General features: G+C 47.9%; 1 protein-coding gene across 4 annotated transcripts; it reads right to left on the bottom strand.

Moving 5' to 3' along the window:
- Nucleotides 1–3,606: 3,606 nt before the first annotated feature.
- CNBP (CCHC-type zinc finger nucleic acid binding protein) lies at nt 3,607–18,649 on the bottom strand. 4 transcript variants are annotated; one of them, XM_058678436.1, is made up of 5 exons: nt 18,420–18,649; nt 5,769–5,895; nt 5,561–5,651; nt 5,186–5,389; nt 3,607–4,662 (listed from the first exon to the last, which is right to left on the bottom strand). In XM_058678436.1, the coding sequence occupies exons 2-5, from the start codon at nt 5,869–5,871 to the stop codon at nt 4,545–4,547; spliced, it is 516 nt and encodes a 171-aa protein (XP_058534419.1). In that variant the 5' UTR covers nt 5,872–5,895; nt 18,420–18,649; the 3' UTR covers nt 3,607–4,544. The 4 variants fall into 4 exon arrangements, with proteins under 4 accessions (XP_058534419.1, XP_058534418.1, XP_012781416.2 ...); XM_058678435.1 differs by having other exon boundaries at nt 5,748–5,895; nt 18,420–18,647; XM_012925962.3 differs by having other exon boundaries at nt 5,186–5,384; nt 5,559–5,651; nt 18,420–18,644.
- Nucleotides 18,650–18,662: the final 13 nt, after the last annotated feature.

Raw genomic sequence — 18,662 nt, 5'->3', positions numbered from 1 at the left:
GATATACAGAGAGGAGGAGAGACAGAGAGGAAGATCTTTCATCCGATGATTCACTCCCCAAGTGAGCCACAACGGGCTGATGCGCGCCAATCCGATGCCGGGAGCCAGGAACCTCCTCCGGGTTTCCCACGCGGATGCAGGGTCCCAAATGCATTGGGCCGTCCTCGACTGCTTTCCCAGGCTACAGCAGGGAGCTGGATGGGAAGTGGAGCAGCCGGGATTAGAACCGGCACCCATATGGGATCCCGGGGCGTTCAAGGCGAGGACTTCAGCCGCTAGGCCACGCCACCGGGCCCGAAATGACTAGTTCTTAACTCGAAATGAGGGCTAGCTGCGAGGCCTGGACGCTGCGGACGAGGCTGCTTGGGCTGCAAACCCGCTCGTGTGTTCGTTCATCGGGCTCCCCCGCACTTTCTCTGAACGCGTCTGCTGGAATATCGGGGGCTTTCGGGGCTGGGTGCCCTTTATTCTCAGTTGTCTTTATGTAGTTGGAAGGCAGGACAGGACTGCCCAGGTTCCCGCGGCCGTCCAGACGCGGTCTCCGGCCTGGGAGCACTCTCTAGGCGTAGACAGGTGGGAGGCCCCTTCCATCGATTAGGAGTACTATGTGAGACCCTCCCCCAGATGGGTTCACTACTGGAACCAGAAAGTTTTAAGAAAATATTTATGAAAAATCAGATATGCAGAGAGGAGGAGAGACTGAGAGGAAGATCTTCCGTCCGATGATTCACTCCCCAAGTGAGCCGCAAGGCCGGTGCTGAGCCAATCCGAAGCCGGGAACCAGGAACCTCTTCCAGGTGCACCCACGTGGATGCAGGGTCCCAAAGCATTGGGCCGTCCTCGACAGTTTTCCCAGGCCACAAGCAGGGAGCTGAATGGGAAGTGGAGCCACCGGGATTAGAACCGGCGCCCATATGGGATCCTGGAGTGTTCAAGGAAAGAACTTCAGCCTCTAGGCCATGCTGCCGGGTCCCATTTCCTTTTTTTTTTTTTTTTTTTTTTAACAAAAATGCCTGGACCCAGTGTGATGGCTCAATGGATAAATCTTCATCTTGCAAACACTGGGATCCCTTATGCGCACTGGTTCATGTCCCAGCTGCTCCACTTCCCAACCAGCTCCCTGCTTGTGGCTTAGGAAAAGTAGATGGCTCAAAGCCTTGGGACCCCAGACCTGGAAGAAGCTCCTGGGTCAAACTGGGCAAGCTTGGACTGTTGTGGCCACAGGGGAAGGAACCAGTGGGTGAAGATCTTTCTCCCCGCAGACCTAACAAAAATGTTTTTAAAAACTAATTCCTACTCAGACATCCAATATCACAAGATTGGAGGTCTGAACTGCGTTGGCTGTCCTAGCACCCATTCTCTTCATGGAATCCCCTACTGAATTAAGGGTATCTTTTGGTTCTGGGAGAGGGATAGTATTCCTTTAACCTCCATTCCTTTTTTTGAAAGGGAAAGTAGTGTTCACACCCTCCTGTCCCCAACAGGTAGGACTTGATCAAGCTAAAGCCAGAGCTCACTCCAGGTCTCCCTTGCAGGTAGCCTTCCCAAGTACTCCAGCCGACACCTTAGGTGTGCATTAACTGCAAGGTAGAATCTTTAGCAGTGATGGGACTCAAATGGGAAGATGGGTGGTGGCCATCCCAAACGGCTGTCTGCAATATGAAAAATGAAACCCAGGATGTCATCTGTAAGTAGGGTGTTTCTCCAACAGCTAAAATAGTGTATGCACCTTCACAATTAAGCAACATGCAGAGGCTGAATAAAATGAAGATGACAGCAAGAACCTAGACAGCTTTCTTGATTCCTGTAAGCGCAGATGTTAACTCGGGGCTAAGGAAAGTATGGGAATGCTAACAGTGACTGGCATTTTCACAGTAACTACTGGCACCCTGTATCCAAGCTATTTCTTGCTTTGTTCCTCCACTTTCTGATGCAGTTTCCTTATATGCCTGGGAAAGCTTAACAGATGGCCAAAGCTGTTGGGGGTCCTCAGTGAGGGGGAAGCAGCTTTTGGGTACTCAGCTTTGCTGAACCAGCAGCTTAAAGACCTGTCACTTTACCTTCAATTAAATTCAAAGTGAGGGCCCTGGTTAAGTAGCCTAATACCTAAAGTCCTTGCCTTGCATGTGCCAGGGTCCCACATGTGCACCAGATATCCTGACTGTTCCACTTCCTATGCAACTCCCTGCTTGTGGCCTGGGAGAGCAGCAGATAGCCCAAAACCTTGCACCACTGCACCCGCTGGAGACCCAGAAGCCGGTGGCTCCTTGGCTTCCCATCAGCTCAGCTCAGCCCTGCAGCCAACTGTTGCCAATCTGACGCCACACCAGCAGGGGTCATTTTACAGGAACATCTACTGCTGGGATCCTGTACCTGCATGGCCGTTTGTTAGAACCACAAACTTTTCTATGACAAAATATGTGCTTCAAGCAGTTAAGCTGTTGTTCACTATACAGCCACACTTAAAGAGCGCAGGTTCGGGACAGGTGGCGTAGCTACAGCCATAACAATACATGAATAGTGCCATATCATTAAAAAGTACAATACGGGGCCCAGCGGCATGGCCTAGCAGCTAAAGTCCTCGCCTTGAACGCCCTGGGATCCCATATGGGCGCCGGTTCTAATCCCGGCTGCTCCACTTCCCATCCAGCTCCCTGCTTGTGGCCTGGGAAAGCAGTTGAGGACGGCCCAAGGCATTGGGACCCTGCACCCATGTGGGAGGCCCGGAGGAGGTTCTAGGTTCCCGGCTTCGGATCGGCGTGCATCGGCCCGTTGTGGCTCACTTGGGGAGTGAATCATTGGACGGAAGATCTTCCTCTCTGTCTCTCCTCCTCTCTGTATATCTGGCTTTGTAATAAAAATAAAATAAATCTTAAAAAAAAGAGTGCAGGTTCAACTCCTGGCTACTGCTATTTATGGGAACTCTGGCACTCCACCTACCCAGTTCCCAAAGACCTTGAGTTAGCAGTCATACATCCAAAGGTAGCCCTGAACTAAATCATACGCACAGCCAAGCCAAACAAGTTGGAATCATGTATCGTGAGATTGTTTTTCCTTTTCGAAGGAGGGGTTAATGTCTAGCAACACTGAAGAGTCTGAGGGATTGATGTAGCAGCGGGCACACCATTTCCAGCTGGTACAGATGCTGGGAAGCCACAGTGACTAGTGGCTGGTTTCCACTGTGACGATTGAGATCCATCTCACAGACAGCTCTGAGAGGCAGGAGGGCAGGTATTTCTAAGTGATACCGATGCTGCTTGGGACAGCCACAGCTCAAGCCCAGGCTCCTTCCTCGTGTGCAGCTTGACAAACAGCAGGTGATGGCAAAAGCTTCTCTAAGTTCCCACCACACACGTGGGAAGCACACTTGGTCCCAGGCTCCCAGCTTCCTAGCCATGCCTCGACTGTTACGGGAATGCGAGTTACGATGAAAGATTTCTCCACTTTTCAAATAATTTGGTGAATCTTTAATGGACTATAAAGTTTTCTCTAACTCTAAAAAACTTCTCATAGTAAGTACCTAAACCCTGTGTCCTGGTAAGAGCAATTGTGCGTTCCTGTGGTCATGACTATGTTAGTGCAAAAAGAAAAGTCCAAACCGCCAGCTTGCAATCCTCCACAATCCCCTTTAATGTGGCATTTTGCATTATATACATGAATGAATCTGAAACAAAAAACTTTAGTCAAACTCCCCTTCCTCCTCCAGCTTTATTGGAATATTTTAAAATTACATTTCTATTTTCTAGGACTTCAGTTGCTTTTTCCATCTGACTTTTAAAAACTGATTACAGCAAATGAAACACAGTTGTCTAAGTGATATAGTATACAAAAATAACATCTTGATTTCTGTGAAAACACATTTCTCTGCAATTCCTGAATAGCTCCAAGTTATGCCAACCCTGGGCATCGATGTTTACTCTGGGTTTTAGAAGTCTTTGCAAACATGTGTCCTATACCTGTGCCATCACCATCTATATGTGCAGCATCAACTCTGTGATGAAGTGGTTTAGGCTTTGATCTTGATTTCTCTGACATAGCCACCAACACGCATGTTTGTCTTTATTTTGTTTACTCCCACTCAACTGTATGTTCTATGAGGGCCTGATACAGATGTTACTTGATGTTATTTAATAGCTACTGAGGTCAGACAATCCAAGGCCATCATTATGCTAAAATTAAAGTTATTTATGGAAGTTCATAAGCACTTCCAGAATTGGTTTTACCTCCTACATGGGAAGCCCAGCATGGGCGTACTGGTCGGACTCCACTCTTCCCATTCGTCAGTCCCTATTCACCAGTGGCGTGGAAAGGGGGTTCTTTAACAAAGCTTTATACATAACACCTCTACCAAACTAAACATAAACTTTTTTTGTAGTTAAATGCAGGAAGTCATTTTTTTCCACCCCTTTCCTCCTTTTACACGGCAAGTAAAGCTCACTGGCCTGGGAGGAGCCTCTATCTGCCAACCTTTGGCCAGTGAAGAGGATTCAGAGAAAATAATACAACCATCAATCAGAAAAAGGAGGGGCGACAAAGGAAACTAATTAGGCCGTGGCCTCGATCGTGCATTCCCGTGCAAGGTGCCCCGACTCGCCACAGCGGTAACAGTTGACTTCACTGGTCTTGCTGCAGTTGATGGCTACGTGGCCAGTTTCACCACACCTAAAAAGAAAATTTAAATTATGTTAATAAACTTGGGGACAGGAGGATTTAATGAAACTATCATACGTTTTAACTTACAGAACTAAAGTTTCTACCAAAACTAACACAAAGGGAGGCGGTGCTGTGGTGGAAGGGTTAAGCTACTATAATCCAATGCCTGCACTCCCAACTCCTGCTAATGTGCCTGTGAGAGCACAGTGACACAGCCCAGTCCTGGCTGCTGCAGCCACATGGCAAACGAACTCATCCACAGCTGAATCCTCCCACCCCCAGAAACTCAAAAAACTAGGGGCTGATGCAACAGTTCAGTTGGCTGATCCTTCCCCTAGAAGCACGAACATCCCATGAGTGTCAGTTTGTGTCCTAGAAAAACAGTGGAGGATGGCCCGAAGCCTTGGGACCCTGCACCGACAGGGAGACTGGTTCTGTGTTCTTACCTGGGTACTGACCAAGCAAGCCCTCCTAGCCAGACACTTCACCGCTCTGCTCTGTGGTCAGCTTTCCTCCACCAGTTATAACTTACCTATAGCACTTCACCTTGGTACAATCTTTTTGAATGTGTCCAAATTCTCCACACGAATAGCACTTCTGCTCATCGGCGTGGTCACAGTCACGAGCCAGGTGGCCCGGTTTGCCACAGTTGTAGCAACACTGCTCCCGCTCTCTCTTGGGCTCTTTGCAGTCCTTGGCGATGTGGCCACCTCTACCGCAGTTATAGCAGGCTTCAACAATAAGGAAAAGAAGCAGACCAAGACTATAAAACCTTTACAGCAAGATGCCAGAGAACACATCATAAAACCGCAGTGGTGCAAAATCTCTCCCAATGCTATCTGCAGGAACATAAGCTCACCTCTCAAGTTCGAGAAGGTGAGTGAAAATTAGTGTTAAATACTTACCATCCTCCTGAAGATCACAATCCTTGGCAAGGTGGCCAGACTCACCACAGCGGTAACAGATGTCTGGAAGAGACGAGGAAACAAACTGGAAACCTATTATGAGCAGAAACAAAGAATTTGGCTAATTAGACCAACCTTAATACTCATGAATACTGATATATTTCAAAATTTCTTATTCGACAAAAATACCTCTATCCGAGGTAAAACCACCTCTGCCACGGCTTCTCATCCCACGACCACGGCCTCCTCCAGTAGGGCATTCTCGGGCCCAGTGGCCAGATCGCCCACACTTGAAGCACTCGTTGCTACTCATGGCTGCAAGTAGATCTCTGAAATACTAAAAAGAATAACATTAATTAAGCCACATGAAATCACCTCTAGCTTGCAATCATAATTATATTTGGGAATTGTATACCTATTATAAAACATTAAACAGAAAGTGTATAATGTTTAAATGCAGTGATATGCAGAATTAGCATGTACATAACACAATGATTGACAGGATATAGGGACTTGAAGAAATGTCATGAACAGCACTCAGGTGTCCCTGGGGATGGTATGACACAGCAGGTAAAGCTGCCGCTTGCCCTGACCCAGCACCCACTTGATCTCCAGCTCCCCATAAACGCATCAAGCAACGCAGTGCATGATGTGAGGCCCGAGTGCCCAGGCCCCTAGTCTGCACATGGGAGGCTGGCCTCAGTGTGCTCACTACAGCCATCAGGGAGGAAGAGCGAATGCAGGATCTTCCTCTGACCACCCAAGCACACTCCGCTGCCTTTCCAATCAAGCAATCTACACATCAGGAGTTTGGAATGCTGACCCAGCGGCTTCTTCTCTCCCAGACACACAGAGCTGGGCTGCCTACACCCCCAGCCCGAGTGTCTGGGTTTGAATACCAGCTTCCCTCTCAACGGCAGTTCCCTGCTACTCTGCTGGGAGGCAGCAGGAAGGCCCACTGACTCACTCAAGTCCTACTGACCATGTCGGGGACACAGACTGGAGCTCCTCTGACTGACCTAACCCAAACTACTGGGCCTATTTAAGGAGTCTACTAACAGAAGTACATGTGTTGTTCAATCATTTTTTTTTTAGAAATGAAATGCAAGATATAAATTATGTCTAGACTACAAGTATGCCAAAAATATTAAGGAAAAAAGCAAAACTGAGTAACAAACATTTGTATATTTTCTACTCTCCTCTTTCCAAATTATTTTGTAAATTATTTTACATTGCAAACAACAATATCTGCAATGTCCTAACAGACCACTGGATATTTTTAAATGAAGCTACTAAAGCAAATGGTTTTTGTTCTTATGCAACAATCTAAAAATAAACCAAGTCTATTCCTAGAATAGAATAAAAAAAAACACATAACTTTACATTTCCGCTCTCCTTATCTGAATATTTTACCCTTAATTCCATTGTCACACTATCACATAAGGTTTTAAAGTAGCCTTGAAGTCAGCATTGTTGAGTTCACAGCTAAAACAACTGCACAGGACTCTGCTATCTCACTCCACTTCTAACCCTGCTCCCTGCCAATGGCCCAACAGCAGCAGTCAAAGATGTCTAGGTGTCTCAGTCTCTTCCCACCCACTTGGATGAAGCTCCTGCCATCAGCCTGGCCCAGCAATGGCCACTGCACCCACCTGCGGAGAAAGTCAGACTGAAGCCTGCCCCCTCTATTGCAATCTGATTCAAAATGAGCTTTAAAAACTTCCTACAAACTCAAAAATAAAAATATTTTTTACTATAAAGCATATGTGTGGCTGCATATGCACAATGCACACAGCTTGTTAGAAACTGCCAGCCACTGAAGCTAATTTCAAAATTATTTTTTTATAAAGAATTTGAGAAGTACTGGCCGATTCCCACCGGAGGGCAGTGTCAGGGTAATATGAGAAAAGTCTTCCCATGCCTAGGCCCTCATTTTGTGTTACTTTCAATTAATAGATCATTTTAAGTACACTGAACTACTGCTCAATATATTTTTTTAAAGATTTTTTTTTTATTGGAAAGATCTACAAAGAGAAGGTGAGACTGAAAGATACTGCATACATCAGCCAGCCCACTTCCCAAATGGTGCAACAGCTGAAGCTGAGTTGATCAGAAGCCAGGAGTAGCGGCTTCTTCTGGGTCTCCCATGCAGGTGGCCAGGTCCCAAGGCGTAGGGCCTTCCTCTATTGCTTTCCCAGGAGCTGGACAGGAATGGTGCAGCCAAGACAAACCGGCACGCACTTGGGATCTCGGCACTTGTAAGGTGAAGATTTAGCAAGTGATCCAACATGTCACACCTGATAGGTCTTTTAAAATGTTTGATAAAATATGATTGATTCAATACATATTTCTTTTTTTTTTTTACCTTTTAAAATTTTTGTTTATTGAGGAAATCTTGAAGAATAGCATTGTCAGGTTCTTAATGTTTTTCTAATTTAATCTGTCCCCACTGTTTTTTGTTTTTTTGTTTCTCATCCCATGAAATACATATTTCTAAAGTGAAAGAAATGACAATTCCTGACAAGTCTTGCCTTCAGAAAGAAAAATGCTACAGGTTGGAAACCCTTATCTGAAATGCCAGGGGCTCCAAGTGTTTGGATTACCTAACTTAGGGATGACGGACCACTGAATTAATAATGTAAGTTTCATATATTTTTATCACACAGACTAGTGATAAATGTATACAATAATTTGAACAGCTCTGTACCTGAAACAAAATGTCACAGCACAGAATGTTCTACCCATGGAATTATGTCAGTGCTCAAAAAATTTAGTTGGGAAGGTTTACCCTCTAGTAATCACTAGACACCAGTAAAGTCAGCAATGAAAATGTCAGCTTTGGACGCCGGTTCTAATCCCAGCTGCTCCGCTTCCCATCCAGCTCCCTGTCTGTGGCCTGGGAAAGCAGTCGAGGACGACCCAAAGCCTTGGGACCCTGCACCTGCATGGGAGACCTGGAGGAAGTTCCTGGCTCTTTCCTGGCTTTGGATCGGCGCAGCGCCAGCTACTGCAGCAACTTGGAGAGTGAACCATCAGACAGAAGATCTTCCTCTCTGTCTCTCCTCTCTATATATCTGATTTTGCAATAAAAATAAAATAAATGTTAAAAAAAACCTTCGGGCCGAGCGGCATGGCCTAGCGGCTAAAGTCCTCGCCTTCAACGCACCAGGATCCCATATGGGCGCCGGTTCTAATCCCGGCAGCTCCACTTCCCATCCAGCTCCCTGCTTGTGGCCTGGGAAAGCAGTTGAGGATGGCCCAAAGCTTTGGGACCCTGCAACCGCGTGGGAGACCCGGAAGAGGTTCCTGGTTCCTGGCATCGGATCGGCACGCACTGGCCATTGCGGCTCACTTGGGGAGTGAATCATCGGATGGAAGTTCTTCCTCTCTGTCTCTCCTCTCTGTATATCTGACTGTAATAAAATGAATAAATCTTTAAAGAAAAAAACCTTCAGCTTTACTTTGGCAAGAAACATTAATTAAAAAAAAAAAAGTCCACCACTCCATTGCTAACCAAACAGAAATTTTTTTAAATTCGTTCTTTCTTCCTGTGCCTTATCTCTGGGGCAAGCAGGATGGTATGAGAATAGTTGCAAAGAGGAAAGCAGTCACATAAAAATGTTCAAGTATTAAGCTCTATTGATTCTGTTAGGCTAACACCCAAAATTGCTTACAAAGTTATTCCGGTACAGATTACACTTAGGTAAAAGCATTACCCCCTTTAGCTTAAAAAAAAAAAAAAAAGAAGCACCACGGCAGGAGTCAGTTATCAACAGTTCTACAGGACAGACGGTGCACCTCCTGAGCGGCCAAGGCAGAACTTCACACAATACAAGCTTCAGATGTTGTTTTTCCCATTAACAAATCCTAAAGTTTAAAATTCAGTCTTAAAAACAAATGAGGTCTAAAATTGGCTACACCTCAGGTGCAGCAGTGCCACCCCACTGGAGCACGAGTTCAAGTCCCTGCTAATGGCTTGGGAAAGCAGTGAAGACGGCCTAGGTCCTGGGACCCCTGCATCCACATGGGAGAACCAGAAGGCTTTGGGCTGCCACAGCCCTGGCCACTGAGTACATGTTAAATGGGGCAGCATATGGAAGAATTCAGTCTCCGTAACTGTGCCTTTCAAAGAAAAATAAAATCTTTACATAGTTTTAAGTTTCAATCTGCATAGCAGTAATTTGTGTTAAAAGCACTTGTGGTACTTTTTATAGTGAATATAGACATTTCAAGGGATTGGTACTTAGCATTTTTAACTTAGAACCTGGGACCCTGCACCCGTGTGGGAGATCAAGAATGAGGCTCTGGGCTCTTGGCTTCAGATCGACTCTGCTCTAGCTATTGCACCTACTTGAGGAATGAACCAGTAGACAGAAAATCCTGCTCTGTATCGCCTATCTGTAAATCTGCCTTTCATATAAAAATAAAGTCAATCTTTAAAAAATGCCTTTTCTATGTGTATTGACATCTCATTGGAGATGATATTCTACCAGCTCTGCTTTCAGACCAAGGATGGTTTCCCAATGAAACTGCTGAATTTACTTTAAAAAAAAAAAAAAAAAAAAAAAAAAAAAACTTTTCTATTTTTAAAAGATTTTTCTCAGAAAGAGCAGATTTAGACAAAAGGAAAGAGGGAATAATACTTCCACCCACTGGTTCACTTCCCAAGCTGAGCCAGGGTCTTCCTCTGGGTCTCAGGCGGGTGTAGAGCGCCAAGGCTCTGCGCCGTTCTCCATTGCTTTCCCAGGCCACAAGCAGGGAGCTGGATGGGAAGTGGAGCAGCTGGGACAGGAACCAGCAGCCACATGGGACCTCAGTGATGGAGTCACCTTCTAGCCCCACCTTTCTCCATCTGATAGCACTGTTTATACAATGCCAACACTACCATTTACTGAGGAAGTAAATGTTAACAAAACTTTATTACACTTTTGTAAATACTTCATCCATCTGTACACATGCTGAAGAAAGCCAAGCCATAGCCTTGTTTACAGCATTGTCTTTAAAATGGGATGTCATGTGGGAGGAAATCTATTTTTTTAGTTCTATACTTTTTAGTTCAGTTTTTTTCCCCTTATGTGTCTTAAGTCTTACATAAGCGTTTTATGGGAGGAAATTAGGCTGCCATCTTGGGGTCTGGCCTAACTGGCTAAAACCTCACACCCATATGGGCTCCAGTTTGTGTCCCAGCTGCTCCACTTTCCATCCAGCTTCCTGCTTGTGGCCTAGCAAAGCACCAGAGGATGGCCCGAAGCCTTGGGACCCTTCAGATCAGCTCAACTCCGTTCATTTGGGAGTGAATCAGTCGATGAAATATCGTTCCCTGTCTCTCCTCTCTGTAATTCTGCCTTTGCAATAAAAACAAATCAAAAGGATATTGTTTTGTTAACATTGCCTAGGCTTGCACCCTGCAGCAGCCCCACCACGTGTCCTTCTATGTCCACCCTCCATCTACAAAGAACTACTCAAATGCCAACCGTCAAAGAATCCGCTCTATATTCCAGCCACTAAATTATTTCTCATTAAAATTTCTGACAAATTAGGAGCTTGTTTGTTGCACAGTTTAGTTGGGTAATCCTCCACCTGCAGCGCCGACACCACATACAGGCAGGCACTGGTTCTACTTCTGATCCAGCTGCCTGCTATGGCCTAGGAGAGTGGCAGAGAACAGGAGAACTGGAAGCAGCCCCTAGCCTGACTGGCCCTGCTCTGGTCTTTGTGGCCACTTAAGTAGTGAACCAGCCGATAGAATATCTCATCTTCCCCCTTCAAGTTAAAAAAAAAAAAAAAAAAAATCAAATAGGGCACAGCGCAGTAGCCTAGTGGCTCAAGCCTTTGCCTTGCATGTGCCGGAATCACATATGGATGCTGGTTCATGTCCCGGCAGCTCTACTTCCCTTCTAGCTCCCTGCTTGTGGCCTGGGAAAGCAATGGAGGACAGCCCAATGCCTAGTGACCCTGGCTCCCGGTTTTGGATGGGCTCAGCCATGGCCACTGTGGACACCTGGGGAGTGAACCAGCAGATGGAATATCTTTCTCTCTTTCTCTCTGTGTATCTGCCATTTCAATAAAAATAAATTTATAAAAAACAGAATGCCTCGGGCCCAGCGGCGTGGCCTAGCGGCTAAAGTCCTCACCTTGAACGCACCAGGATCCCATATGGGCGCCGGTTCTAATCCCGGCAGCTCCACTTCCCATCCAGCTCCCTGCTTGTGGCCTGGGAAAACTGTCGAGGACAGCCCAAAGCTTTGGGACCCTGCACCCGCATGGGAGACCTGGAAGAGGTTCCTGGTTCCCGGCATCGGATTGGCGCAGCACTGGCCATTGCGGCTCACTTGGGGAGTGAATCATCGGACGGAAGATCTTCCTCTCTGTATATCTGACTTTGTAATAAAAATAAATCTTAAAAAAAAACAAAACAGAACGCCTCAGGACTGTGTGATACTATCTGTCTAGGGGCACTTCCACACTTCCAAGTAACTCACCTCTGAACTACCAGCTCCGTATCCATTCTTAGTAACAGCCATAAAGTCAGTCTTCCTAATTGCTGTGCCATGGAGCTTCCTTATGGATATTTGCAGAATCAAACTAACTATTAGGTATTAACAATAAAGCATCTTTTAAGTTTTTGCTATCACTTCCAAGTTACTGTACCATGAACGTTACGTATTTTCAATTACATACTAATTATGGAGTTGAGTCCAATCATACTCTGAAACCCCCAGCTTTACCAAACCCTAAGATTTTTCTTTTAGATTTTTTTTTATTACAAAGTCAGATATACAGAGAGGAGGAGAGACAGAGAGGAAGATCTTCCATCCGATGATTCACTCCCCAAGTGAGCGCAATGGGCAGTGCTGTGCCAATCCGAAGCCGGGAACCAGGAACCTCCTCCAGGTCTCCCACATGGGTGCAGGGTCCCAAGGCTTTGGACCATCCTCGACTGCTTTCCCAGGCCACAAGCAGGGAGCTGGATGGGAAGTGGAGCTGCCGGGATTAGAACCGGCGCCCATATGGGATCCTGGGGCGTTGAAGGCGAGGACTTTAGCCTCTAGGCCATGCCGCTGGGCCCAAACCCTAAGATTTAACACAGGCTAAATTTCAGGATCCAGTTTTGCTGGCAGATTAAAATCTACCATCCTAAACACATTTTCAACATAGCTATCATTTACAAAATTCTAAATTGTAATAAAGCTAAGAAAATACAATGGGGCTGTTGAATGACAGGGCACATTTATTTCAGCTCATCTAATACAATGCTTACACACAGTTCACCGAGTCAGCAGCCAGTCCAGGACCCCTAACTTGCTACCCAGGCTCCTGTTACTTTAAGAAGGCACAACTGACTCACCTCAGCACTACTTTACGGTACACCACATTCACACTAAAGGTTGGGAAGACCACAATACTCTCATTTTCACTGATATATCTTGACAAAGCAATTAAAAAGATTTCAAGTACTTCTGGGTTAGACACTAAATCCAACTTAACTACTTGCTTCCATAGACCATTGTGCATTGTCTACACAGCCAGTTTAGAGTGGGGCAACCTTAGCTAATTCAAGTCTCCCATTTTACCGTCTCTTGAAGTGTAATGACAAGGAGCAGAAAACTGCCAAATGACTCACTGTGCAACTATCAGGAGTCAGAAACTGAAAAAGATCCCCCTACACTGGTTCATTTCCTCAGTGCCAACAGGATGGGGCAAAGTCGAAGCTCAACACCAGGTCTTGGTGGCAGGGACTCAACTTACTTATACAACCACATGCTGCTTCCCAACATGCACCTTGGCGGGAAGCTAGAATTCCAACTGGAGTTGGGACGCTATCCAGTGCATCACAGAAACGCCTCTGAAATTCAACTCTTTCAACTTTGTTTTCTATCAACTTTTCAGACATAAACCACATTCCAAAATCAAATAAAATGCATGTGTTCAGGGTTTAGGCCTACTATGACTGGTGCCCAAAACCAGAGGGCTTGGGTTCAGTTCCCAGCTCTAATTCCAAGCCAATGCGGACCAGACAAGACTGCAGGGATGACTCAAGTATTTGCATTCCTGCCATCCACGCTGAGACCTGGCTCACGTTCTTGGCACCTTGCTTCAGCCCGTCGTCACAGGCATCTGGGCAGCAAACAGCCAGACAGGAGCAGTCTTGGTCTAACAACAAAGAAAGGGGTTGTATCTGGTGACATGGCACAGCAAGCTAAACCTCAGCCTGCAGCACCAGTTCAAGCCCCAGCTGCTCCACTTCCCACTCAGATCTGCTCCTGGCCTGTGAAAGCAAGAGGAAGGCCCAAATCCTTGGGCGCCTGCACCCACGTGGGAGGTTCCTCCTAGCTGCCGACTTAGGCCCAGCCCAGTTCTTGCCATCGAGGCCATTTAGGGAATGTACCAGGAGATGGAAGGTAAGTCTCTCCTCTCTGTATCTTTGCATTTCAAATAAAATTAAGTTTGGCTTCATAAAAAAAGGACAAAAAAGGTGTTAGGATACAGGCCATACTAAAACTAAGGATTTACCACGAGGAGCCACATGTCTCACTGAGAGGTCCATTTTGCAGAAAGATCTTGTACTTACCTAGGCTGTAAGAAACACCGGAACTGGAGAGTACAAACGGCTATGCTAATGTGCCTCGTTAATACCAGTACCTGCAGCAGACTTCTGACACAAAACCAGCGAATGACGAGGTAATAACGCCAGGTCTGCGCTTCCCTGCTAATGTGTGCAGCAAGCAGCAAGTCAGGGCCCTGGACTAAGCTCCTGGCTGCCCTGCAGCCACCTAGCAAGTGAACCGATGGCTGTCAGATTTCTGTTCTTGTCTGCAGCTCTGCCTGTCCAAATAAATACATCTAAAAAGAACAACCACTAACTTCTGTCCTAGAAAACAGATTCAATATAAACACCAACAAGAATGTTGGGGATACTGTGAACTCAAAGGCCTGACTCTTTTTAAAGTCAGAATAAAATTTTCACAACTTAAAGAGTTGGGGATAGAACACTAGCAAAGATGACACAATTTAGCTAACTGTATTGTTTCCTGTCACCACAGTAAAAGTGTACATATGTCTGACAGACACACTAGTTATGCCACCCAAATTCCTGGTTATTCCTGCCTCAACTAGTAGTGGACTACAGTGCAGTTAAGGGCATTCACTGGGGCCGAGAGCTATAGCATAGTGGTTAAAGTCCTCGCCTTGATGCGCCAGGATCCCATATGGGCGCCGGTTCTAATCCCGGCGGCTCCACTTCCCATCCAGCTCCCTGCTTGTGGCCTGGGAAAGCAGTGGAGGACAACCTAAAGCCTTGGGACCCTGCACCCGCGTGGGAGACCCGGAAGAAGCTCCTGGCTCCGGATTGGCTCACCTTCAGCTGTTACAGCCACTTGGGGAGTGAACCATAGGACAGAAAACCTTCCTCTCTGTATGTCTGCCTTTCCAAAAAAAATAAATAAATCTTTTTTTTAAAAAAGGCATTCACTTATTATATTTCAAACAAATCTGTCTGCGTTCCAACAGTAAAGACTTTTGTAATAAAAACACTGTTCTACAGGCACAGTGGAAGGAAGCACTCTGACCAAGTAGCGAGCAGAGAATGGCACTTGGTTCTGTCCTACTCAAGCTCCTGGTTTGCTTCCTGACTTGCCTAATTACATCCATTAATCTCAAAAGGCTTTTCATTAAAAGCTGAGTATGTACCTTCAGTCAGGAATTAACATGTGTCTTACAGCCCTACAACTCAGATTCCTGCTCCATTTTTTTTAAAGATTTATTTTTATTACAAAGTCAGATATAAAGAGAGGAGAGACAGAGAGGAAGATCTTCCGTCCGATGATTCACTCCCCAAGTGAGCCGCAACGGGCCAACGCACGCCGATCCGATGCCGGGAACCAGGAACCTCTTCCAGGTGCCCCACGCGGGTGCAGGGTCCCAAAGCTTTGGGCCGTCCTCAGCTGCTTTCCCAGGCCACAAGCAGGGAGCTGGATGGGAAGTGGAGCTGCCGGGATTAGAACCGACGCCCACATGGGATCCTGGCGCGTTCAAGGCGAGGACTTTAGCCGCTAGGCCACGCCGCTGGGCCCCCTGCTCCATTTTAATAGGGAAAATTAAGATCTGAGACCCAGCATGTTACCCAAACCCACACAGCCAGAAAGCAGGAGGCATCCTAACAGCAGAAACCTGCTCTACTAACTAGCACTAGTAACTAGCACGCTAAAAGAACTTGACTTTTTTTTGGAAGATTTATTTATTTTTACTGGAAAGTCAGATACAGAGGAGGAGACAGAGAGGAAGCTCTTCTGCCCATTGAGTCAATTCCCCAAGTAGCCACAAGGGTGAAGCTGAGCCAATCTTTAGTCAGGAGCTAGGAACCTTTTCCAGGTCTCCCACAGAAGTGCAGGGTCCCAAGGCCCCGGCCCCACGAACATCCTCTACAGCTTTCCCAGGCCACAAGCAGGGAGCTAGATTGTAAGTGGAAAAGCCAGGATTAGAACCTGCACAAGCAAGGTGAGGACTTAAGCTGCTAGGCAACCACGCTGGCCCCAAAAGCTTGACTTTCAATGCAAACATTATCTACTACATTTTTCTAGAAAGTCCTACCCAAAGTAAACAAAAACAGGTAACTTGAAAATCTAAAGTAACATAAAAAATATTTGAAGCCGTCACTGCGTTCATCCCTCCGCCCATCTGTCCTGGTCACCAGGGCCAGTATTTCCCTGACACTGCACACAAACGCACTGGTACTGTAATGGCCAAGTCTCCACTTGTAATTAAGGAGCCACCCCAGGTGACTGCTGTAGGATCCTGTTCTTAATTAACTAAATTCTCTACTCATGAAAATGGAATTTTGGCTGCCACCACACTCTTTCTCAGCAGCTTCTTACGATATGGAACTGTGGTAGAACTTGCTGGAATCTCCCAAAGGGGTATTCCCTGACTGCGGCAACCTCTGAAACCGCCAGGAAAGGGACTGGCCAGGACAGGACAGCGGCCTCCTCTTACTGCAGGGCGACCAGATGGGCCAGCATTGTTCAGCTCGCATTCCTGTAGGGGAAAGAGCACCCTCTCCCAGGATACATCTATCATTCCAGTTAGTCCAAAGGTGGCCTTCTCTTTCCACCACCAACCTGGCACATCCCTGTATCCCTGCTGCATATTTTACCAGATTTTAAGGAAAGAATCAGTTGTATACCATTACAACACTAATTTGAAACTTAAAATACACTACCTTCCCGGTTACCAACATGTAGAAAAGGAATGTGGAGCTTTGCCTTGGGAGGAAAACTTGGTTTTCCACCAAGACTGCAGGTGAAGTGTGTATACACACTACCAACACAAAAAAGAAAACCCTCTTACCAAGGGTAGCAACCCGGAAAAACCTAAGTCCTGAATTGAGCCTTTGAGACTCCAATACATTATTTCACACCCCCACATGAACTCCTTGAAGCAGCTGGCTTGGCCAGGATACACGCCCCATCCCTAGGAGTGCACCTCCCCTTCGGCGCCCTGATTTACACTGCTCTGCAGAAGGAGAAGAGACGGGCTGCACCCCAGCGCCTTCTGAGCGTCCTCAAAGCTTCAGGCCCCATTTACACCACGGAGCAAAGAACACGGAAAAGCTGCTAGCTTCCATTCAAACATTAACTCACCAATGCAAAGATTAAATGCTTGTTGCCACAAGTGGGGCAAACAGGAAAACAGAAACAAAAAAGTCTTACAAAATGAACTTGGGGCCAAAACTGGAGTGTACAGGCGCACTGCTTTACGTTGAATGCCGAGTTTGAGCGGCGTTGCCTCAAGGAGCCCCCGAGGGGCCGCCGGAGTCCTCGGCCAGTGCCCCGTGGCCGAGGCCATGTGGCCAACATGTGGCATCAGGCTGCAGTCTCACGGGGAGCCAAACGTGGGCGACGGGGCCGTTCTAAAATAGGTTCCCACGTTATGGAAAATCTAGACGGGGCCTGGCTCATTAAGCGCCGTGCCTCACTTGTAATTTATATCCGCTTCGTGGGTCCAAGAAGCGATGCAAAGACAACGCGGCTGCTGCGGGCCTGGAGTTCTGACCAAGTCATTTTTTTTTTTCTTTTTTGGTACTCATTTTAAAAGCCCCCGCACACTAAATCACGGTAAAACAAGAAAAGCTGATTTCTAGCCTACCAACTCATCATCTTTTCTTTTTTTCCTCTCCCAGTGGCAGTCTCAAGATGGGCAACTTCAAAAAGTAATTTAAATGGCGATAAGACTTCCAGGCTCAGGAAGCTCCGAGGGAAGAGTACCGATTCCCAAGGCTACCCAGTTTTCCAGCGGAATGTCCGACCACCCCAGTACCCTGCGGCGGCCCTGGCCGCGGTCCCCCCAGCTCCTGGCCCACTGCCCGCCAGGCCCACCACCCCAGCACATGGCCCGCACGCCTCCCCTCCCCATCCCCCTCCGCAGCCGCAGCCGGGGCTCGCTCCCCGACGCCGGGGCCTCGCTCCAGCAACTTGCCGCCGACTCGGCCCTCGGGGCCCGCGTCCCACGACCTCCCGAAGCCTCACGGCCTCAGCTGCCGAGGGCGCGCGTGGCTCGGGCCTCCCTCGTGCCAAGCCTGCGGCCTGGGGTGCGGCCTCGGCGCGTCCGAGCGCGGGCCCGAGGCGCGGCGGCCCAGCCTCCCCGGACCGAAGGACGGACGGCGGGGTCGCCTGACAGCGGCCGACTTCTTCCCGGAAACCCAAGCCCGCCGCGGCGGCGGCCAGCGCCAGGCTTCCCGCCTGACGCAGCAGCGGCGGCCGCCATCGTCGCCTCACCGTTCTCCTCCCCTCTTGGCCTGGCCCGGGCCCTCGCGACCCGCGCCGCGCGGCACCCCTTCCCCGGGCGCCCGTTCCCGGCTCTCACCTCAGGCGTCGGAGCGAGCCCGCGGCAGCGGACACTCAGACGCAGGCCCGGAGACGGCGGCTCGCCAGGCAGCGGCTGTTTATCTTCAGAGTCCTTCCTTGCCTGCGCCACACGCGGGTCTGCACACGGCCCCACACACGCCGCTGCGCACGGCTCTCCTCCGCCTCGCCCACGCGGCCAATCAGCGCGCGGCGCTCGGCGGGCCAATCAGCGCCGCCCGCGGAGGGAGGGTCGCCCGGCCCA

This window comes from Ochotona princeps, chromosome 21 (assembly GCF_030435755.1).
Source record: "Ochotona princeps isolate mOchPri1 chromosome 21, mOchPri1.hap1, whole genome shotgun sequence".
NCBI lineage: Eukaryota > Metazoa > Chordata > Mammalia > Lagomorpha > Ochotonidae > Ochotona > Ochotona princeps.
Note: the sequence above shows the minus strand (reverse complement) of the source record. Positions and strands in the feature narration are given on the sequence as shown.

Bases quoted from the DNA above. Each gene is read 5' to 3' on its own strand.
- CNBP (XM_058678435.1), bottom strand. From the start codon at position 5,871: ATGAGTAGCAACGAGTGCTTCAAGTGTGGGCGATCTGGCCACTGGGCC. The intron at 5,390-5,560 runs TGGTAAGTATTT...TTTCCTTATTGT, and splicing joins GATTGTGATCTTCAGGAGGA to TGAAGCCTGCTATAACTGCG. The intron at 4,663-5,185 runs GTAAGTTATAAC...TTTTCTTTTTAG, and splicing joins ACCAAGGTGAAGTGCTATAG to GTGTGGTGAAACTGGCCACG.